General features: G+C 44.5%; 1 protein-coding gene across 2 annotated transcripts in view; it reads right to left on the bottom strand.

The window, feature by feature from the left end:
- The window catches only part of VIT (vitrin), a 135,559-nt gene that overhangs the window by 72,857 nt on the left and 38,859 nt on the right, over positions 1 to 23,843 (bottom strand). For both annotated transcript variants that reach the window (XM_008069129.1, XM_008069130.1), the window contains exons 3-4: positions 16,906 to 16,971; positions 1,227 to 1,383 (exon numbers count right to left, since the gene is read on the bottom strand). In XM_008069129.1, the coding sequence (XP_008067320.1) occupies positions 1,227 to 1,383; positions 16,906 to 16,971 (223 nt within the window). The remainder of the gene's footprint in view (positions 1 to 1,226; positions 1,384 to 16,905; positions 16,972 to 23,843) is intronic.

Raw genomic sequence — 23,843 nt, 5'->3', positions numbered from 1 at the left:
GCACTCCAGTCTGGGCGACAGAGTGAGACTCCAACTCAAAAAAAGAAAAGAAAAGAAAAGCTGCCCAATCTATCTTCATTTTGTTTTTTGAGTCGGGGTCTCACTCTCTCAGGTTGTAGTGCAGTGGCACGCTCACGGCCACTGCAGCCTCGACCAGCTGGGCTCAGGTGATCCTTCCCCCTCCAAGTGGCTGGGACCACAGGTATGTGTCACCATGCCCAGGCATGATTTATTGTAGAGATGAGGTCTCGCCAAGTTGCCCAGGCTGGTCTCGAGCCCCTATGCTCGGGCAATCCTCTCACCTCCGCCTCTCAAAGTGCTGGGGTGACAGGCGTGAGCCACCATGCCCAGCCTCATCTTCATTTTTAAGATGTGTATATTAGCAGTAGACACCGTGAGGGGGAATTGTCAGGAAGAAATATGATAGCATAGTTGAGGTGCTTGACCTGATTACCAAAGATACTAAGTAAACATGCAGCCCCTGTGCTTTGACTTCAAACTTAAACAAAAGGAGTGTGAGAGTTCTATGAAGATTGCTTTCACCTGTCATCATTTAGGCAGGGACTTAGTCCCAAGCAGGCCACGCCCCTGTCCTCCTTCCTGGATCCCAGACCAACAGCTGACCAAGGGGTAGCACCATCACCCTTCTTCTCACCTCCCCATCCCCATCTCTCTCCAGGCTGTCACCACAGCTGTGCTTGGAAGGCCAAACTTCTGCGCCTTCCTCAGCCAGACCCCTGACACTTCCTTGCTCAGCAGAAATAGGTAGAAAAAACTGCTTTGTGTCACTAAGAACTCCGGTTTCCTTGGCATGAACACGAAAAATTAGAATACTTCTCCTCGCACCATCAAGGTGTAAAGAGACATTAGTTGTCCTCTCTTTGGAGTGTCATGAAAGGAGATGTATTGGCCAGGTGTGGTGGCTCTCACCTGTAATCCCAGCACTTTGGGAGGCTGAGGCAGGAGCATCGCTTGAGAGCCCAGGAGTTCGAGACCAGCCTGGGAAACAAAGCAAGACCTTGTCTCTCTATAAAAAATAATAAAAAAGATAAAAATGCTAAAAAGGAAAGATGGGACTGTGTATAGCCTCTGGGTCAATCCTCCACGGTGAGGCTGACAGATAAAATGCAGGACGCTCAGCTAAATGTGTACACGCTTGTTAAATAGGACAGCCTTGCACTGGGGCCTCCCAGGTAACAAACAGGAAGTCACTCAGGGGGACCCACCTGTGCACCGCGGCTCCACACACGCTGGAGTAGGACGCGTATACGTTGGTGCCATAAACGTGGTATTTGGGGTCTTGGCATCCTGCGGGACACTTCACCATGAACTCAGGATTGATGATCTTTCCGGCTTTGACATCACAGCTGATCTGAGGCACAGCTGGGAACACAAAACAAGGTCAAAATTACACCTCATGGTATCGGCTTATCTATGAGATGGCTCTGTGAGGTCACAACTGCTCATTTACTTAATCTCTAAAAGCCAGAGCCTGGGCTGACCCTGCGTCCCCTCCATGTAATGAAAGCAAAGATGTAATTAGGACATTTCCCAGACCAAAAGAACAATGACCGATCACTGCATTTAACCTGCTGAAAGCAAAAACGTAAGCCCGATTCCTGTGTTTATTTGAACAATCAATTACTTGAAGCAGAGAACTCTGAGAAAAGAAGTGTAATCTTAAGTCAATGGCAGGACAGTACTGGGTTTTCAGATACTCTAGACAACCTTATGGAAGGAAGGAAAGGTATTCCAGGAAGGGCAGCATGGACCTCAGAGTCAAGAGGGAGCAGGACAAGGCTGGCTTGCTGGGCGGAGGCTCCATGGGATGGACCAGGTGAGGAAGGATTGAATGCTTGTATTCTGTGAGAATGTGGGATGCAATGGCAGGTTCTGGGACAAGGAAGACACATCTTGAAAATGAGCTTTAGTCTTGGTCCTAGAGGATCCTCTAGGCCAGGCACATCCAACTTGTGACCCGCAGACGGCACGTGGCCCAGGACAGCTAGTGATGTGGCCTCACAAAATCTTTTAACATCATGCATTTTTTTTTGAGTCAGAGTTTTACTCTGTCACTCAGGCTGGAGTGCAGTGGCATGCTCATGGCCACTGCAGCCTTGACCCCCTGGGCTCAGGTGATCCTTCTGCTTCAGCCTTCCAAGTAGCTGGAATTACAGGCATGCACCACCACGCTCAGCTAATTTTTTGATTTATTGTAGAGATGAGGTCTCGCCAAGTTGCCCAGGCTGGTCTTGAACCCGTGGGCCCAGGCAACCTTCTCACCTCAGCCTCCCAAAGTGCTGGGATTATAGGTGTGTGCCACCGTGCCTGGCAACATCATGTGCCTTTTAGCATTTACATTGTTCATGACCCCACAGGTAGTTCCATTTTTGAAGTTTGCCATCACTCCTTATTCATGATATCACTTTTTGGCAGCACATACACTTGTGAGCAGCTGTTTTCAGTGAGGAAGCACACAGAGAATAAAATTCGAACAAACCTTTCTGATGAGCACCTTGGGAACGCACTGAGAACTGCAACCCCTTCCATTGAATCGGACATTGGTAGATTAGTTTTACAAAAACAAAGTCAACTTTCTCACTAGTTTTATATTGTTCTCATTGTCCTAAGCTTTATAATAAAAAAAATAAAAGCCTTATATAATAAGACACACTAACTATATTACATAAGTTATGTGCAACCCACAACAATTACTCTTTACTCGATGTGGCCCAGGGAAGCTAAAAGGTTGGACATCCCTGCTCCAGGCCTAGCTCTGGGGTCACGAAGGGAGAGATCTTTTCACATCTGCCTTAACACGTCCCAACGGATATTTCACAATGAACTCAGGACTGATGGTCTTTCCAGCTTTGGCATGGATTGCAGTTGATGGTGGAAAACAAGGGTAGGAGGGAGGTTCCCTCGCTGTGTGTCTAGGGAAAGCTCGCTCCTTCCTCCCTCCCAACTTCTTGGCCTTTTTTCTGCCATTGCCAGAATGGCATATGCTGTAGGCAAGCTTTCCCAGGCCAAATGATGCCCAGGGATGAGGCGGTATAGTGACAGTGAAACCAGCCCAATTTCTTAATAGAACTGAGGCTTGAGAAACTCCCATTTGTCTTATCTGAGCTCCCATCTCAGGAAACCAACCAACAGGCCCCCCAGATGGTGAGAGAAAGCTGAGGCTTTTCAGGTCACCACACCTGAACTGTGAAACACGTCTGCTGCAGGTCAACCAACTCCTCTTCCTTGCTCCTCCCCTTTCCTTCCCCACTATATAAACCCCTAACTTTAATGGAGGAGGAGCCAGGGGAGAGAGATGGATTTGAGGCTGGTCTCCTGTCTCTCTAGCTGGCGTCCTCATAATAAAGCCTTTCTTCCTTGGCAATACTCATTGTCCCACTGATTGGCTTTCTGTGCGGCAAGCGATGGGACCCTGGCCTTTGGCAACAATGGTATCTAAGAGGGATGGGGCTGCATTTTCCCCACAAAGATTTTCCCTCAAGCATTCCTGAAGGAAAAGGTCCCCTTAATGACACCGTACCGGTGCCCTTCAGTCTGGGAATATATTCAGTTCTGAGTCCCGTTCTTCGGAAGGACTCCGACACATGAGCACAGGCCGAAAAGGGAGCAGGGTCTGGAACCCACCAAATGAAAGGGATGGTTTGCAGACATGGGTCATCTGGCTCTGAGAGGGCAGGAGTTTGGAGGCAAGGGATAGTTCTCTTCACAAGTAGGACTGTTAGGTGCCATGACCGAGCTAGAACTTTCTATAGAGTCAAACTTTGCCAAGAAGAAATTTCTAGGAACTGCAGTTGCCCTTGAAGGAAGGGGTTGCCTTGTCAAGCTGTGAGTGAGCCATTAGTGGAAGAGGGGATTTCTACATTGGGTGGGGAAGTGGAAACATGGCCCCTCCCAGGGCCAAGGGTCTGTGATTACACGCACGGAGCCAGGAGCTTCGCCAGGCCACCCACCCTCAAGCTGGGTTACTGAGATGGTCTCAAAGCTGCTAATGGCTTCCAGCTGTATCCAAAAGGCATGCTTATTATTATTATTTTTAACCCTTGCGTACCTGAATGCTGCATTTTGTTCAGACTGGAGAGAGAGAACTGAAGTTGGAACTCCTGCTCTTTCTTAAACACCCCTCCCACATGATCCTGGCCACTCAGGGTTGGGCCAGCTCAGGGCTTCTCCTGGGAACCGAGGGGCTGAGTTTTGATCACAGGTTTAAGCAATTTGTGGTTTACATTAAGAAGCGGAGCACTGTGCTGAAAACAGTCTTGTGGTTTCACTCTCCCCACTCAAGACTGCCTCCTTACCAGTTATTTTATTTCCTACTTTCATTCTTTTCAACTCTGATATGCAAGGCTGCATTTACTATTTTGAGTCTTGGAGTTTTTTTTTTTTTAAAGGAAAATTTTGGCCTGAAGATGCCAGTGTAGTCTGTCCTCAGACTAGTAAATTGCTTGATGCCTGGGTATAACCGAGTGTGTTCGACTCTCTGTCCCTCTACAGATCCCTTCCCCACCTCCAAATCCATCTCCTCCCTTGGAAGTAAACAAAATGAAAGATTTCTTCTTGGTTCTTAGTTCTTCAAAATAGGAGGTGACAAGCTCTGTGAACTGGGATTACATTTTTTAATTTTTATTTTATTTTTGAGTCAGAGTCTCACTCTGTCATCCAGGCTGGAGTGCAGTGTCACGATCATGGCCACCCCAGCCTTGACCTGCTGGGCTCAGGAGATCCTCCCGCCTCAGCCTTCCGAGTATCTGGGACTATAGGCACAAACTATCATGCCCAGCTAATTTTTTGATTTATTGTAGAGATGAGGTCTTGCCAAGTTGCCCAGGCTGGTCTTGAACCATGGGCTCAGGCACCTGGGCCTCCCAAAGTGCTGGGTTTATAGGTGTGAGCCACTGCATCTGGCCAGATTTTAATTTTTTTTTTTTTTTGAGACAGAGTCTCACTCTGTCATCCAGGTTGGATTGCAGTGGCATGAACTCCTGGACTCAAGGGATCCTCTCACCTCAGCCTCCCAAGCAGCTGGTGTTTGCCACCAACCCTGGCTACTTAAAAATAATTTTTTTTTAGAAATGAGGTCTTGCCATGTTGCCCACTCTGGTCATGCCTTCCTGGTCTCAAGTGAGTCTCCCTTCTTGGTTTCTCAAAGTGCTGGGATTACAGGTATGAGTCACTGCGCCCAGCCTTGCGATAAAATTTCTACGAGACTCACTCTGAGATTTTATTTTATTTATTTACTTTTTTGAGTTGGAGTCTCACTCCGTCGCCCAGGCTGCAGTGCAGTGGCATGCTCATGGCCACCCCAGCATCAACCTGCTGGGCTCCGGCAGTCCTTCCGCCTCAGCCTTCCAAGTAGCCAGAACTACAGGTGTGTGCTACCGCACCCGGTTAATTTTTGATTTATTGTAGAGACGAGGTCTCACCCAGTTGCCTGGGTTGGTCTCAAACCCATGGGCTTGGGCAATCCACTCGCCTCAGCTTCCCAAAATGCTGGGATTACAGGGTAAGCCACCAAACCTGGACTACTCTGAGATTTTAGATTTTCTGTCAGGTCAACCATATCTTTTGGGGTTGAGTAAATAAGACAATGTCTGGAAGCTTATTGCATGAGTACTATACAATAATCAAAACTGTTGGAGGTCTTCAGGGAGCACATAAGACATGCAGTAGGATTTTCCATGAAATAGTTTGCTTAAAAGAATATGTTCCATGGAAATGTTTTACTTCCTGTGAATTAATTTCCCCCCTTTCTTTAAGAGGTATGTGTTTTTTGATTGCTTGTTTATCTTTTTTTTGGTAACAAAGTTTTATTTGCACCAACTGGACAGGCAAAACTGGTGGATTCACTCCTTCATTTGTCCCACAGGGGAAAAATGAACCCAAGAGCACATACCATGCCCTTTGGAAAAGCAGAGACCAATGGCAGAGTGTGGCTGAAGGTCAAATGTGTGTTAAATTTGTCGAGAAAATTAAGGTGGAGAGAGTGAACTAATTAGATTCTGCAGTGTAACTGCCAACATTATTAAAACGTGTAATGTCTGTGTACAGCCAGGAAAAAAGTGGTTCTTGGCATCTTTCTGGTAGCTCTTCTTTGAGTATATGGAAACCAGGGTTTGTTTCCTTACTGTGTTTCCCCAGTTATTTGTGAGGTAGTCTGTTTTTCTGTGACTGTTAAAGAATCTGCCACCTCTCCACTCAAGGCCAAGTGAAATGCCTCTTTGCCTTTTCTCTGAATGACTTTGAACTGTTCAATGCTTGCAGCTCAGGTTCTCCTCTCTCTCTTGTTCTCTCTCTCTCTCTCTCTTTCTCATTTAGGTTCATTGTCATACACCCCTTTGCCTTTCTTTTGATTTTATCCCAAAAGTGCAGAAATCAGGCTTCCTGAAAAGGACAAGTCAAGTTCAAGACAGCTCAAGAAAGAAACGCATTCTTAGGTCTGAGTGGAGCAGGAAGACACATGGCAAGTGCCAAAACAGACAGTGACAGGGAAGGCATGACACCCCTGTTAACCTCAGGCGAGAACTTATTTATAAGTTCTTTAGAGGTGAGTGGATTGCCTGAGCCCGCGGGTTCGAGACCTGCCTGGGCAGCGAAACCTCATTTCTATAATAAATCAAAAAATCAGCCGGGTGTGGTAACGCATGCCTGTAATTCCGGCTACTTGGAAGGCTGAGGCGGAAGGATCGCCGGAGCCCAGCAGGTTGAGGCTGCGGTGGCCGGGAGCGGCCTCTGCACTCCAGTCTGGGCGACAGAGTGAGACTCCAACTCAAAAATAATAATAACAATAATAATAATAGTAATAATAATAATTTGATTAATTACCTATTTTTTTGAGTTGGAGGTCTCACTCTGTTGCCCAGGCTAGAGTGCAGTGATATAATCACAGCTTTCCGCAGCCTCAACTTCCTGGGCTCAGGTGATCCTTCCACCTCAGCCTTTCAATTAGCTAGGACTACAGTGTGCACCACCACGCCTGGCTTGTTTTGTTGTTTGTTGTTGTTGTTGTTTTTGTAGAGATGAGGTCTCACTATGTTGCCAGGTTGATCTCTCACCCCTGGGCTCAAGCAGTCCTCTCATTTTGGCCTTCCAAAGTGTTGGCATTACAGGTGTGAACCACTGTACCTGACTAAGAACTTATTTATAAGCCCCAAAAAGGTTTATTCCAGAATATTTGGAGAAGGCAAGATGAAAACCTCTTCCACTCCCTCCTGAGTGGACAGTTGCTGCTGGTGGTGAGGAAATCCACAGGCTAAAGTCACAGACTGAGGATGTGGCAGCCCAGACCTACTTCCGTGGAAACTTTGTACAGAAACCTCTTGTTTAACTATCTGCTCTGTTTCTCCCTTGTGCCCTCACCCACCCCTCGGATGATTCCTTAAGATGACCTTGCCTTCTCAAAGTCACTGTCACTTTTATATCAGAACTCACACTAGAGGTCATATGAGATGACTCACACTTGTACTCCTAGTACTCTGGGAGACTGAAGTGGGAAGATCGCTTGAGCCCAGAAGTTTGAGACCAGCCTGGGCAACATAGCAAGACCTTATCTCTACGAAAAAAAAATTTTTTTTAAATAGCTATGTGATGGTGTATGCCTGTAGTTCCAGCTATGTGGAAGGCTGAAGCAGGAGGATCACTTGAACCCAGAAGTTCAAGGCTGCGGTGGGCTATAACCATGTCACTGCCCTCCAGCCTGGGCAGCAGAGTGAGATCCTGTCTAAGCAAACAAAGAAACAAACAAAAACATCTCACATTAGAGCATCTCAGTATCTGCCAGGAGTTCTTTCTCAGAGGACCCGGGAAACAGCCACAGGGAAAAGTGAAGCACTTGCAAATCAGACAGAACTAAGAACCATAAAATTACCATTAGATGCTGGTCTCTAAGGTACATGTGTCTGCTGTACTGATCTCACAGGGCTCCTGAACAGAAGATCTCATCTCAGAACAGACAACAGGTACAGTCTAAGTCACTATTTTAGTGTAGACATGGAATCTTGGAGGAAGAACGGCAAATGTTTCTGCGGTGGGTCGAGTCTCCTGCCTGGGCTAGTAACAGTGATCACTGAATGACAACACTCACATACAGTAAGCCAATTATGTGGCAGGCCAAACCAAACTCTATACACCTTGCTTTGCCATTCGTCTTTTCAATGATCACAGGCAGGCCCCATTGCTTCTGGAAAACAAATTTTCTTATCAATCAGAGAAGGCCATTGCAAGCTTGCTTCATGTCTGTTAATGGGGAAAAAAATTATTATTTTGTAAAGACAGGGTCTCACTACGTTGCCCAGACTGGTCTTGAACTCCTGGCTTCAAGTAATCCTCCTACCTTGACCTCCTAAAGTGCTGGGGTTATAGATATAAGCTACTGTGCCCAGTCTATTTTTAATTTTTTGAATTAGGTAGAATTGTTATAACGTAAAGCACGTGTGTATGAAAAGTTTTGATATTAAACCTAATTTTGTTGGACTGTGATATTCAGCTAGAATAAAATCCCATTTTAAGAGAACTATGAAAAATTGTTAATGAAATAAAAATGACCATTAATTTGAAGATGAATACATTCTTCTCCTTGATCCTGACATCTAGATCATGTTAATTCTTCCTTTGTAGTGACTTCTTTTGCAAAGTATTCTTTTTCCATTTTTTAAAAACAGTCTTTGATCACATTGGGTCTCTGCTCAAACCATTAACAGCCTGGCACAATGGCTGATGCACGTAATCCCAGAACTCTGAGAGGCCGAGGCAGGAGGATTGCTTAAGGCCAGAAGTTAGAAACTAGCCTGTTCAGCATAGTGAGACACCAGCTGCACAAAAAATTTTTAAAAATTAGCTAGGTGTCAAGGCATGTGGCTGTAGTCCCAGCAACTTGGGAGGCTAAGATGGGAGGATTGCTTGAGTCTAGCAGTTTGAGGTTACAGTGAGCTATGATGGTACCACTGCACTCTAGCCTGGATGACAGACTGAGACCCTGTCTCTAAAAAACAAAAAACCATTCATAGCTTTTTGCTGCCTTTAGGAAAAATGTTAAATCCTTAAGGCCTTCCAATACAGAACTTCTGGGCCTGTCAATACTGTCTCTGGTAGTTTCTAAATGCATGTTGTCTCATAAACTCAGCTTGAATCATTCCTCACACCTGGGGCCCTTTTTTCCTTTCCTTCCCTTTCCTTTAAATGCTACTAATTTCTAGGTCCCAGTTCCAGTTACATAGTCATTTGTTTACTAGGATATACACTTCATGAGGCAGGGATTTGTGTCTGTTTTGTTCACTGCTGCTCAATTGAATATCTGTGAATGAATGAATGGATGAAATCAATCCATTAGAAACTCTCATTAGTTTTATTTCCACATCTGCTGTTTCTCTCGACCTCCACCTTGGTCCAAGTCACTGACATTAACACAGCAGCCCCCTGTCTTACCTTCTTCCTTCCATGCCAGCCCTCCCTTTGCCCCAATCCATATTCCATTGAACAACCAGTGTGATACTTTATAAAATGTCACCAGATGTCACCATTCTCCTACTCAAATCCCCTCATTGGCTTCCTACTGCAGTTAGAATAGTGTCCAAGCTCCTTAAGATGGTTTCCAAAGCCCTAAATGATTTGGTCCCAGATCCATCTCCAGGTAATCTCCTACAGCTACTAATGGATGCTGAAAAGTTGTCAGCCAGCCCAGGTCTAGGAGGAGAACCTTCTCACAGACAGAAGAGCCTAGGAATAAGCCCTGATGTGGGAATGACCTTGGCAGTTTGAAGAATACAGGGAGGTCAGTATGCCAGAGTGAGTGATGGGGAGAGAGGCCCATGGTGAGTTTTGGAGGGGTCAGTGGGGAACAGATCACATGGGACAGATTCACTGTGACCAAGATGATGATGATCGATTTTGCTAGAATTCTGTTTAGGATGGCATAATATTCTTTTTTTTTTTTTTTTTTTTTGAGTTGAAGTCTCACTCAATCCTTCCGCCTCAGCCTTCCAAGTAGCTGGAACTACAGGCATGCGCTACCACGCCCAGCTGATTTTTTGATTTATTGTAGAGATGAGGTCTCGCTGCCCAGGCGGGTCTCAAACCTGCAGGCTCAGGCAATCCACTTACCTCAGCTTCCCAAAGGCGCAGGATTACAGGCTGAGCCACCGAGCCTGGCAGGCATAATATTCTTTACAGAAGACATTTCTTGCCAATCCTACTGAGCTTCCAAGGGCCTGAGTATGAACTGAACAGTTTGGGAAGCAAGAGAAAGGAGTGTAGCTGTGGAATGGGCTTGTCCTATGGGAGGTGGAGGGTTGGGTGGTGCTGGAAGACTGTGTATTCCTGAGGTGGACCCTTCTGTTGCCTGGAAAATCTATAGTGAAGGGTCCAAAAAACGGCAAAATGTCAGCTACAGGGGAATTTCTTTTTTTTTTTTGAGTTGGAGTCTCACTCCATCACCCAGGTTGGAGTGCAGTGACATGCCCATGGCCACTCCAGCCTCAACCTACTGGGCTCCGGCAATCCTTCCACCTCAGCCTTCCAAGTAGCCAGAACTACAAGTGTGTGCTACCATGCCCGGCTAATTTTTTATTTATTGTAGAGATGAAATCTCGCCAAGTTGCCTGGACTGGTCTCGAACCTGTGGGCTCAGGCAATTCATTCGCCTTGGCCTCCCAGAGTGCTGAGATGACAGGCTGAGCCACCAAGCCTAGCCCAGGGGAATTTATTATAGAGACTAGAAAGGGGTAAGCCACAGGGCAGCACAGGACAGGAGGACCATGAGAACATAGGAGTGGCCAGGCAGAGAAACCCAGGAGGAAGTAAATGACATATTCTCCAGAAATCTCAAGGAGAGCTCTGGATTTCTTAAGAGGGTTGTAGAACTGGTTTTTATGCAGGTTTAACTTGACATCTTAGGTGCTATGGGGGGCAAGGTAACACTGGGATCCCACCTCTAGGCTGTGAACTCAGAGCATTGGTCCATGGTGGGCTAAATTTGAACCCCCAACATGTTTGATTCCAACGCTACATCACACTCTTACCTGAGTCAAGCCTTTGTCAAGAAAATGTGCATCGGGGGTTAAAAAATATTTCCTGTGGTCACAAAAATTTTCTCAAGAATCTATACAAGCCACATTTTGGAGAAACATAGGACATTCAAAGGAAATAGTTTCATGAAGACAGATCTAGTGAAAGGTACTTGTCTCAACAGATAACTCCAAGTGCAAACGTCAAGCATTTTTAAAAACCTATAAAGACTGGTCCTTCTGTTCAATGATTTTGTCAGGCTTGAGAAAATGTCCTTCCTAGAAGGACAGTAATGAAGGAGTGTTTGGATGACAGGATAACTAACCTGTGGTAACACGTGTTTGGGTAGCTGCAGAAGTTTGTGTCTCTAAAAATAATGTATCCTAGTTTACCAAGAACCTTAGCACACATTCTTTTATTTGATCCTCATAAAACTCTGAAAGATATCTTTTTTCTGTTGTCTAGAAAGGAAAACAGACTTGTTCAAGCTCAGGTGCCAAGTAAGCAGCAGAGCCAAGACCTGAACTCACGCCCTCTGTCTGAAAACCTAGAGCTTTGCTAGCTCATCTTCCATGACTGAAGAGAAGAAGTTCTCTTCTGTGATTCTAATCTTTTCTGACCGCAAAGGTTGCTGACAACAGCTAGTGGGTGCCTGCAGGATATATCTGGCAGATAGTTTGTGTGTGAGTGTGTGTGTTTGTGTGCATTTGCCCTGAATACCTGCAAAGCAACTCTTGTAGTGTCGTTGTCCTTTGTGTTGTTTTCCTATTACTTCTGAGAATTGCCATGTTGAGTGCACTCAACTGAAAGTCTGTAGCACAGACTTCTTTCTCATCCATGCATCACAAGGAAGGCTAGCGAGTAATCCTCTTATTCATGGTCTGAGAAAGAGCGCACACACACACACACACACACACACACACACACACACACACATCCGTCTGGAGAACACACTGTCTAAGAAGCAAGCAAACACAGGATAACTTGCACATTGCTACCCGTAAACTTACTCAAGAAGCTGGGTGCATGTTCTACCAAATCCTGTAACCACAGAGCTGTCTTTCTCTTCATCGGTGTCCAATATGCTAAGTAACCAACTACCAGAACAATGACCTCTTTATGCCCAAGATTCAGGAGTCATCCATCATTTCAAGGTTGATTGCAAAAATCTTTCCAGGCCTTACAAGGTATTAGGAATAATTCCTTAGCCGGGCACATGGGTTCACACCAGTCATCCAGCACTTTGGGAGGCTGAGGCAGGAGGATCGCTTGAGGCTAGGAGTTTGAGAACAACCTGAGCAACATAATGAGACCCCTGTTGCTACAAAATTTTTAAAAAAATTAACTGGGTGTGGTGGCATGCACCTTAGCCCCAGTGACATGGAAGGCTGAGATGGGAGGATCGCTTGAACCCAGGAGTTGGAGGCTGCAGTGCACCATGATTCTACCACTGCACTCCAGCCTAGGTGACAGAACAAGACCCTGTCTCTAAAAGTAAAGAAATAAAAAGTTAAAAAAGATGAACTTATTTGAGAAAATGCTATGAAGTAAAGGCAGTACATTTCACCCCGAGTTAAGTCTATGTCAACAGACTCCAGTGTAATGGAAAGATTTCAGAATGTAGCTTCCCTCCTATGAAGAATCTTACTTATCTTGCTGGTTCTTGCCTTCATCATGTAAATTTCTTGCTCTGAAAACTCTCAGGAATCTCCACCCTCTAGTGAGTGATGAAGAAAGACAGCTTCGCAGATTGGCATTGCCTGCTGGTCCTAACCCACCTTCCAGCTGCATGTCCCATGATATCCCACCCCTTAAACCTGATCACAGCTGATGCCATTTTGCACTAAGGCCATCATTGCCTCCGAGGCTCTTTGGGGGGCTTCTTCATGTGAGGAAAAGCTGTTGATGAGATTTTACAACTTGAAAGCTTTTCTCCCTCTAGCACACACTGCCAGGCAGGGATTCCTCTAGAGTCTTTGGTGGACATGATTTATGTGGAAACGCATAATGTGTTTATTCCAGTATGGGCTGAATGGCTAACGCAATAGAGTGGGTCCTTTTTGAATGTGTAACCTGCACATAAATAAAATTAATCCTTAAACTTCAAAAGGTTGTGTGCCTGCCTTAGGAGAAGAGTGTTATGAACACATCTAAACTGTTCGATTGTTACTTGTAGCCTTAAACAATCAAGAAAAATGCAGCCACATTATGGTAATTTGCTAGCAACTGCTTGAGTAGGTTTGTGCAGACTAAGCCTCCCTCTAAGGTGCCTCTGGGTAAGGTTAGATCTACGGTTCTAAGACTTATCAGGAGGATGAGAGCCTTGAAAAAGTCACCTCTAGAAATACGGTGATGAAACTCTCATTAGTGCCATAAGATAAACTTGACCTTGGACTATCCACTAGGTTAAGTTGTGAGGTCATTATTTCATGCATATTCTCATGGTCTTTTTTCCCCTTTTACTATTCTATTCTAAGCTCATGCTTTCCTACCTTGGGAGTTCAAGGATGTGGGAGTGAGACCAGAGTTACCCGTCCACGACAGCATTCCCTCTGGGCTTTGGGAATTGGATTCTCCAAATCCCCCTTGCTTGAAGGGAGTGGGCTTGATCAGCCCAAAGAGTGATGGAGGGATAATGATCTTCTAAGACTGGGAAGGTGGGAGGAGTGGGTAGGTTCTAGTAGGGAAATATCCACGTCCCCTGGCAGCTGCTTGGAGAAGCACCATTCAGGGTGTGAGCCCTTCTGGGTGGAGTTTATATAATTTGAAGTGAAATTCTGCCCCAACTGTGTACACACTTTCATGCTCCCTATACATGCAAGTACATTTCCAATGCTTACTAACAAGCTGTGTTCTCTCTCTTCTCTCTTCATATGTTGGTATAAAGCTGTTTTGTGTGGTTGTCGTTGGCAGGATTGCTTCCTTTTCCTAACACAACCCTAACCACTTTTCTCTGGGAACTGTGCTCTCCTCACAGGGGTGGACCCCTGCCCAACTAGGCTGGTGAGTTAGAGTCTCTCTGCCAGGAATTAGGAAGCAGGAATGAGAGGCACAGTCTGCAGAGAAAGAGACAGACAGACAGAGAGACAGATGGGCAGAGGCGCCATCCCTGAGGCCCAGCCCAAGTGTTCCAGTTGCCCTTCCTGCCTTGGGTTCTGTGAGCTACCCCATGTCGGGCCCACATTCCCTCTTTGGCTTCAGCAAATTGGCCTTGGCTTTCTGCTTATTGCAATCCACACTGAGAAGCTCTCCACACCTCTCATGATGAGGTCTGGACTCCCAGATCCCAGACACAGTGGTAAAGCCCTTCTTCATCTGGGCTGGCTTGTTCTCCGTCTTTTACCCCGGCACATTCACCTCCCACTCTGTATTTCAACCATGTTGAACTACGCTTCAGGCCTTGGGCATGATATGTTCTCTCTGTTTATTTTAATTCACTAATTTAATTATTATTCTTAAAAAAATGTTTTTACGGACAAAATCTTGCTCTGTTACCAGACTGGGATGCAGTGGCACAATTATGGCTCACTGCAGCCTCAAACTCCTGGGCTCTAGTGATCCTCCCACTTCAGACTTCCAATTAGCTGAGACTACAGTTTGTGGAAATGGGAGTCTCACTATGCTACCCAGGCTCTTCTTGAACTCCTGGCCTCAAGTGATCCTCCTTCTATGGCCTCTCAAAGTGCTGGGATTATGGGTGTGACCCACTGCACCCATCCTATTCTATCTGTCTGTAACACTCTTTTCCTCTTATCTTTGTCTGGCCAATCTCTCTCTCACCTTCAGAATCAATGTAGGTGTGTCCTTTCCTCCAGAAAGTCCTCCCTGATACACAGTTTCTTTATACTCTTAAGAGTTTCTTAAGCTCCCCTTGCTCTAGCACTTATACAGGGCGTTTTCCTTATCAGTTGTCTTTCTTCCTCCCTGGACTGTGAGCTCTGTGTACTGAATCTCAATGGCTATTGTATGTGTGTCTAACACAGTGTCTGGTCCTTGGCGGGCACCCAGGAAATACTTGTGAAGTGAATGAATGATGTACCTTCCTTGCCATCAGTCACTTCCCCCAGCAGTAGACTGACAATATTGGATAGAAAAAAAGAAAAAAGAAAAAAAAATGACTTTGGCCTCAAGCTACAGACTATGATTTGGAAATACTCCTGAGGTCAAGAATCAGATATCTCCATGGCTTGGGAATATCCAATTACCTCCATTGTATCTTTTTTTCCCCCTATTTAATGATTGTGCCAGAGTTTCTAATTAGAGAAAAGACCTCATGCATTTATTGATTCAAATGTGCTGTATCACTAGGGAGATTTCGAGAATAAGGCTAGAATTTAGCATATCAGAAATTCAATCCATTTGAGAGCTCTCAAAGAGGTTTGCCCCTGGGTCATTTAGCACAGACTTTCATAGTCCCTGCAAACTGTTGTCATGGTAATCGTGGAACCTTTCATGATTTTTGTATATGAGCTAATGAAGATACTGGAAACAGCCCAAAGGAATTCATACTTGGGCGTGCATTTGTCTCCGTATTAACCCGATCATTGTTTTGAACACACGTCTGCCCCTGGGCTGCATCTCTTGGCTCTCGGTCCTGACAGAAATAAATAAACAACTGGTTCCTTTTTAGCATTTCAGCCTGGGAGACTGTGGAAGGTTGCCCTCCTGGTCTCATTTCAACAGGAAATCTCACATGGAAGGTTTAGAGGAACAGAAGGGAAAAAAAAAAAAAAAGGGTGGTATGTGAAGACAATCTCTTTCTTTTATTTCAGAAGATTAATGTTGATGATTTCAAGGCACCAACATGTAATGCCTATTAGGAAAGTTTCCGTTGTGGAGATCACAGGACACTGACTATCTAGAAACTTTTAAAAATGGTTCTTTATAAACACATCTTAACTCCAGCCCCGATCGAGCCTGCAAATTTGGATCCAGACATCTCAGGGTGTTCATGATATTTGAGTGTGAGATTTTCCATCTGTGGCCTGTCCTGCCATTTATTTCCCAGTATCGATTCTTACCTTCGCTCTTGGTAATAGAACTTCTTACTTTCGAGGCATGTGCATGTCTGAACTCAAGTCAGGTCCCACTCTCCCTTTCTGCTGGCGAAAGGGAGCATTCGACTTTCTGCATGTATCTTTAAAGGGAGCCAGTGTGTGCTGTTTTTCATCTCTTCCAACTACTGGAATGCGGACATGATGGATGGCATGGAGGCAGCCATTTTGGACACCGAGTTGAGAGCCACCATTAGAATGGTAGTATGACAAGACAGAAGTCTGGGTCCTTGAAAGATGGTGGAGCTTCCATATAAGCCCAGACTGACCACATTTATAGGAGAAAGAAGGAAACCTTCATCTTAAGGAAGCAACTATTATTTCAGATGTTCTGTCATCTAATCTTAGCTGCTATGTCATCCAAAAGTGAAATTTATTTTTTGTCTTTTCATTGATTGTTTGTGAAATCTCATGGGTTTTTTTTCTGTGATTTACCCTCTGACCCCAGGGCATGGTGGAAGGTAGGCAGGTTTGCTGGATCTTTGCATTAACCAAACAATTTTCTGGTATAGGGAATTGACACAGTGTTTCAGTGGCAAGAAAATACCTATTCAGCTTAGCCATAGAGATATAGTGTGGCCTCATCTTTATGTGTGCATAGGAGGACCCCATACTTTTTACCCTAAAATCAGGGCGCCTTTCACAAATCCTTTTTGGAATGTGGTAGGTGATGAATAAGACATCACTACTTAGTCCGCATGGAAATTAATTGTGATAGAGACAAAAAACAAAGCAAAGCAAAAAACCACCTTCCCTAACATCCAAAACAAGTTTAACGACCCTCCACATGGGAGAAACAAACTTTATGCCAGTGAGGGATTTCGATTTTACTTACTGAACTTGGGCCGTTTAATCTTCTTTATCATTTCTTTATTTGAATGTATTCCAGTCACCAGCAAAACTAGATGAAGAAAGCAAGAAAAATCAAATCAATATTATTTTACCTAAATCCTTTCTCTCTTTCGAGCCTTATAACTCCTTTGATCATACAGAAACTGCATTGTTGGAAATACTATTCCATTATACAGTCATGTGTCACTTAACAATGGGGATAGGTTCTGAAAAATGTATATGGTGGGGATACATTCGGAGACATGAGTTGTTAGACGATTCAGCGTTGTGTGAACATCACAGCATGCACTAAGTCAAACAACCCTTGGTGGTCTAGCCTATGACACACTCAGGCTAAATGGTCTAGCCAATTGCTCCTAGGTTACACACCTGTACAACACGTGACTGTATCTGAATATCGTAGGCTGTTATAATAACATAAGTACTGTGTATCTAAACATGGAAAAGGTACAGTAAAAATACAGTATAAAAGATAAAAAATGCTACCCCTGGATAAGGCACTCAAAATGAAGGGAACTTGCAAGACCGGAAGTTGCTCTGGGTGGGTCTGTGAGTGATTGCTGAGTGCATGTGAAGGTCTAGGACATTACTGTTTACTACGATAGACTTTATAAACACTGTATACCTTGACTACACTATGTTTAAAAAAATGTATTTTCTTTAATATTAAATTAACCTTAGTTACTATATTACTTTTCCATTTTAACTTGTGATTTTAAAAAACTTTTGATGGCTGAGGTGAGAGGATTGCCTGAAGCCACAGGTTCGAGGCCAGCCCAGGCAACTTGGCGAGACTTCCTCTCTACAATAAATCAAAAATTAGCCAGGTGTGGTAGCACATGCCTGTAGTTCCAGCTACTTGGAAGGCTGAGGCGGAAGGATCACTGGGCCCAGCAGGACAACACTGGGGTGGCCATTAGCATTCCACTGCCCTTCAGCCTGGGCAACGGAGTGAGATGCCTACTCAAAAAAACAAACAAAAAACAAACAACAACTTTTTGACCCTTTATAACAACACTTAGCTTAAAACACAAACACATTGCACAAAGTACAAAAATACTTTCTTCATATCCTTATTCTATAACTTTTTTCTATTTATACTTATTTTTACTTTAAAAATGTTATCGTTAAAGTCCAAGCCACCCCACGCCTTTGGGAGGCTGAAGTGAGTGGATTGCCTGAGCCCGTAGGTTCGAGACCCGCCTGGGCAGTGAGACCTCATCTCTACAATAAATCAAAAAATCAGCCGGGCGTGGTAGCGCATGCCTGTAATTCTGGCTACTCAGAAGGCTGAGGCGGAAGGATCGCCGGAGCCCAGCAGGTCGAGGCTGTGGTGGCCGGGAGCGGCCACTGCACTCCAGTCTGGGCGACAGAGTGAGACTCCAACTCAAAAAACAAACAAACAAACAAACAAACAAACAACAGCTTTTTGACCCTTTATAATAACACTTAGCTTAAAACACAAACACATTGCACAACTGTACAAAAATACTTTCTTCATATCCTTATTCTATAACTTTTTTCTATTTATACTTGTTTTTACTTTTAAAATGTTATCGTTAAAATCCAGGCCACCCTGCGCCTTTGGGAGGCTGAGGTGAATGGATTGCCTGAGCCTGCGGGTTTGAGACCCGCCTGGGCAGCGAGACCTCATCTCGAGGCTGCGGTGGCCGGGAGCGGCCACTGCACTCCAGTCTGGGTGACAGAGTGAGACTCCAACTCAAAAAAAAAAATCCAAGCCACAAACACACACATGAGCCTAGGCCTCCACAGATCCAGGGTTATCCATATGACTGTCTTCTACATCTTGTCCCACAGGAAGGTCTTCGGGGCAATGACACACATGGAGCTGCCATCTCCTTTGATCACAATGCCTTCTTCTGGATTGCCACCTTAAGGACCTGCCTGAGACTGTTTTACAGGCAATTTCTTTTTAAAAAAAACAAGTAAAAGGAGAATAGTCTAAAATCATGATAAAAGTATAGTGATTGCCTAAACCAATAGCAGAGTTGTTTATCAGTATCAAGTATTATGCACTGTACATAATTGTAAGTGCTAGACTTTGATACAGCTCACAGCAGAGTAGATTTGTTTACACCAGTATCACTACCAACACGTGACTAATGTGTGGTGCTATGCTGGATGTCTTCAATGTCACCAGGAGACAGAATGTTTCAGCTCCATTATAATCCTATAGGCTGCCTGTTGTTAACTGAAACATTGTTACATCATACAGGACTGTTTCAAGACTGGGGAAATAAGATGTATAGTTTGTATACTTTTCTTAGCCCCTGCTGAAAAGTCCTTTCAAAAATACCTCTTGGGCTGGGCGAGGTGGCTCACGCCCGTCATCCCAGCACTTTGGAAGGCCGAGGCGAGAAGATTGCCCAAGTCCAAGGGTTTGAGACCAGTCTGGGCAACTTGGCGAGACCTTGTCTCTACAAATAAATTTTAAAAATCAGCCTGGTGTAGTGTTGCGCACCTGTAGTTCCAGCTACTTGGAAGGCTGAGGTGGGAGGCTCGCCTGAGCCCAGCAGGTTGAGGTTGGGTGGCGGTGATCATACCACTGCATTCCAGCCTGGGCGACAGAATGAGACTCCTTTGTTTTGATGGCTTTAAACTTCACCACACCAATCCTACAACTCTTCATTTTCCAAAGGAGAGAGTGCGGGTCTGGAGAAGGCCCTTAATTGGTCTGGTCTCAGGAATAAATGGGAGGTGGGAGATGAGCACCCAGGCCGTTCCTGTGCCCTTGTTCCTTCCATAGCAGATTCCCAAATGCTCAATTTCCAAACAGCCTGAGGATGGGTATGCACATGTGTGGAGGAGAACTGTCTAAAGCCTCAGAAGAGAGGCTGAAAAAGAAAGACAAAGAGGAAGGGGGTTGGAGAGAAGAGAAAGAGACTCCCCACAAGGTCTGAGGGGTGACCCGAGCTTCCCCTCGTGGGCCCCTCTCACAGCCCTGGTTCTGTGGCCCATGGATGACTGTAAGTCCGTGAGTGTCCTCCTTAGAAGAGCAGAACTCCAAACAGCTTTCCTTCAGAAAGTTTCTTGATAGGCAAAGAAGGGAGAATTCTTTATTGTTTTTATTTATTTATTTTTTGAGTTGGAGTCTCACTCTGTTGCCCAGACTGGAGTGTAGTGGCCGCTCCCGGCCACCGCAGCCTCGAACTGCTGGGCTCCGGCGATCCTTCTGCCTCAGCCTTCCAAGAAGCTGGAACTACAGGCGCGCACTACCACGCCCGGCTAATTTTTTTTTAATTTATTGTAGAGATGAGGTCTCGCTAAGTTGCGCAGGATGGTCTCTAACCCGCGGGCTCAAGCATTCCACTCACCTCAGCCTCCCAAAGAAGCGGGATTACAGGCTGAGCCACCGAGCCTGGCTAGAATTCTTTATTGTTTTTAATTGAAGGTCACCTATTTGTTCCTTTTCAATCACATAAAATGAAATTGAGCTTTGTTTTTTTGTTGCAGTTTTTTTTGTTTTTTTTTTTAATAATGTTGTGGCCAGACATGGTAACTCATGCCTGTAATCCCAGCACTTTGGAAGGCCAAAGTAGGAGGATTGTTTGAGTCCAGGAGTTCAAGACCAGCCTGGGCAACATAGTAAGACTCTATCTCTCTAAAAGAAAAAAATAAATAAATACACTTAAATATTTAAAAAAAGAAAATAAATAATGTTGGTTGTTTTTATTCTTATTACAAAAATAATGATACATATTATTTGTAGAAAAATGTAAAAAGCACAAAATATGGATGAACACAAAAGTACAATATTTTCCAATCTTTATATATATATATACATATATATGTACATATATACATATATATGTATTCATATGGGTACTTGTAAACAAATATTTGATCAATCTCATACAGTTTCCGTTTAATAACTTATTTCTACTTGAGGATATATATACTAACATTTTTTTCTTGTCATTAAATGTTCTTCCCACAGTAAGTTTAAACTGTCTGCCAAGCACTGCACTATTCGGATACAGCATACCTTCAGCAAAACTCGATTGAATATAAATAGCACCGTCTTACACAGTCCATTATTGTTTTCTTAAAATAAATTTCCAAATAGAATTTCTTGTCTGAAATGTATGCCCACTTAAAGTGTTGGTACATATTGTGAAAATTTCTCATAGCAATTTAAAAAAATTAGCAATATGTGAAAATGCTCACTTCTCTGTACCTACGTGGATTCTGCCTGCAGATGGAAAAGCAGTGTTTTTCCTCTCAAAATGTCAGTCAATTCTCCATTCTTCCTTCCCCTCCAGACTTTCTTCTACCTCACACACCTGAGGGTGACATACTTTAACTAACCTCCATCTTAGAAAAGTGGTTCTGAGAATTCTAGAGGTGAGCACAGGAAAACAGAGCTATCCAAAGGGTCTTTTACTTCCTGGTTTGTGTGTTTGCTTTCGGTAAACATGGAACCTCAATTTAGGTATAAATGGACTTAGGATCTCTTGCATTGACAACTATCTTTTATGAAAAAGATGGTCATGCCACCGCGTGTTTGAGACCTTTTTATTTATCTTATGATGATCTAGTTACTACGGATTGAATGTTTGTGTCCCCCCCCCCCAATTCATTTGTTGACCTCCTAACCCCCTCTGTGACTGTATTAGAAAGTGGAACATTTGGGAGGTAGCTGGGTGTATCATGGCAACCCCAGATCAGTTAGGGTGCTCACATAATGTTTACCTATTCCAAAAAAATCACCTGCAGGACAGATTGGTAAAGACATGGATTTGTTATTACTTACAGGAAGGAAGTGATGGCAGCTGGTCAGTATAAAGCTTTTTGCACCCCAATAGACATGGGAAAAAGATTATATACCCCCAGCACGGGGAAAGGGAGCAAGCATTACGTGTCAAGAAGAGAAACAAAGATGTTTTCTCTCGGAAACTGTCTTGAGTTGGCAGATATGCACGCTTTCAGGGCATTTTGACAAAACACAGATGGCCTTGGCCAGAGGCCTTCTTCCCAGTGGGAAGACAGTGACCAGCAGGGAAGGGGACCAGGGCATATGTCTTGCAGTTACCCCATACTAGGTCATGAGGTTGAGCCCTCATGATGGGATTAGCGCCTTTAGAAAGAGACCCCAGAGAACCAGCTTGCCCCTTCTGTCATGTGAGGACACAGAACAAATGACGTAGGAGTGGGAGGCCGCCTCTTACTAGACTCTGAACCTGCCAGCACTTTGATCTTAGACTCCCCAGCCTCCCCAGCTGTGAGACATACATATCTGTTTTTCACAAGCCACTCAGTATAGCTGTTGTTTATAGCAGCCCAGACAGACCAAGATGCTAGTTACTCTGTGCCAATGATGTGGCCACTGAATTATCCCCAATTTTGATGATTAGCACTAGTTGAGGCCTGGGCAGTTGACACACCATGTCCTACAAGAACAGAAACACGAAAGAGAACTGAGACCCAAATGTCTAGCCAAGCAGAATGCAGGCAGACACTTTTTAGGTGTATTTACTTCTGGGATTTGGGTGGGCCTGAGCGTCCCGGAGGTCTAATTTTTATAGTAGTCTCTTGTCACTTAGCTCTGTGTAAAGACTGCATTTTCATTTTATATGCAAAAATAAATATCTGGAATCCTAGAATTTTTTTAAAGCAAGTACTAGATACATATATAGAAAAAAAGTATGTATGCTAAGCGGGAATAAGAGGAATGATACATTTTGGTATCAATTCTTGTAGAAAACCAAAAACAGCTTCTCAGGGGGGCAAGTGGTTTATAAGTCCTGGTATTATTAGGAATGTAAATATTTTGGTTAGACCACCCCATCACTAGCTTGTGGTTGCCCAGACTGAAAACACACATAGCTGGGCTCCAGTTGTTAAGGAGGCTGAGGAGAGTGGATTGCCTGAGACCGCGGGTTCGAGACCCGCCTGAGCAACTTGGCAAGACCTCATCTCTACAATAAATCAAAAACGAGCCGGGTGTGGTAGAGCGCGCCTGTAGTTCCAGCTACTTGGAAGGCTGAGGCGGAAGAATCGCTGGAACCCAGCAGGTCAAGGCTGCGGTGGCCGGGAACAGCCACTGCACTCCAGTCTGGGCAACAGAGTGAGACTCCAACTCAAAAAAAAAAAAAGAAAAGAAAAGAAAAAAGAAGTCATTGTCTTCAACAGCACACACCGGCCCTCCACCCCTGCCCCCCAGGCCCTCACAGCTTCTGTGCTTGTAATGAAAGCAATGCAGAAGCCAGTCCTCAAGGAAAGGGTTGGTCAATAAGGTCTGCAAGTGTGCTTGTGCACAAGAGCAGGTCTCCAATCCTCACCATCAAGCCCTCACTCATTATGCTGGGAATGGTGACTTGCATGTAGAGAGAAAAATCAGTCTTGTTCATTTTCCTAGGATGCCTAGAAAGCATCAGGACAAATGGGTGATGCTCACTTCAACACGGACAGCTGCAAACAGGTCTGAAAGCCAACCTCTTTTGTGAGAGTAATTACCTATCTGGCTATGGAGGCCATGAGTGTCTAGAAAACTAGAGGAGATTAGGTCTAGAACCCACAGTTATAAGGCAGTCATGATTTACCAACCCTGCAGTAATGCTTATCAATCTTTTAAAATCTAACTTTTTTGTTGAGTTGGAGTCTCACTCTGTCGTCCAGGCTGGAGTGCAGTGGCATGCTCACAGTTACCCCAGTGTCGACTTGCTGGGCTCTGGCAATCCTTCTACCTCAGCCTTCCAAGTTGCTGAAACTACAGGTGTGTGCTACCACACCCAGTTAATTTTTTTTATTTATTGTAGAGATGAGGTCTGGCCAAGTTGCCCGGGCTGATCTCGAACCCGTGGGCTCAAGCAATCTACTCACCTTGGTCTCCCAAAGTGCTGGAATTACAGGTTGAGCCACTGAGCCCGGCCTGATTGATTTTTTTTTTTTTTTTTTTTT

This window comes from Carlito syrichta, unplaced genomic scaffold (genome assembly GCF_000164805.1).
Source record: "Carlito syrichta isolate Samal-C Ts95f unplaced genomic scaffold, Tarsius_syrichta-2.0.1 Scaffold311830, whole genome shotgun sequence".
NCBI lineage: Eukaryota > Metazoa > Chordata > Mammalia > Primates > Tarsiidae > Carlito > Carlito syrichta.
The sequence above is the reverse complement of the archived record's forward strand: the minus strand, read 5'-3'. Positions and strand labels throughout refer to the sequence as shown.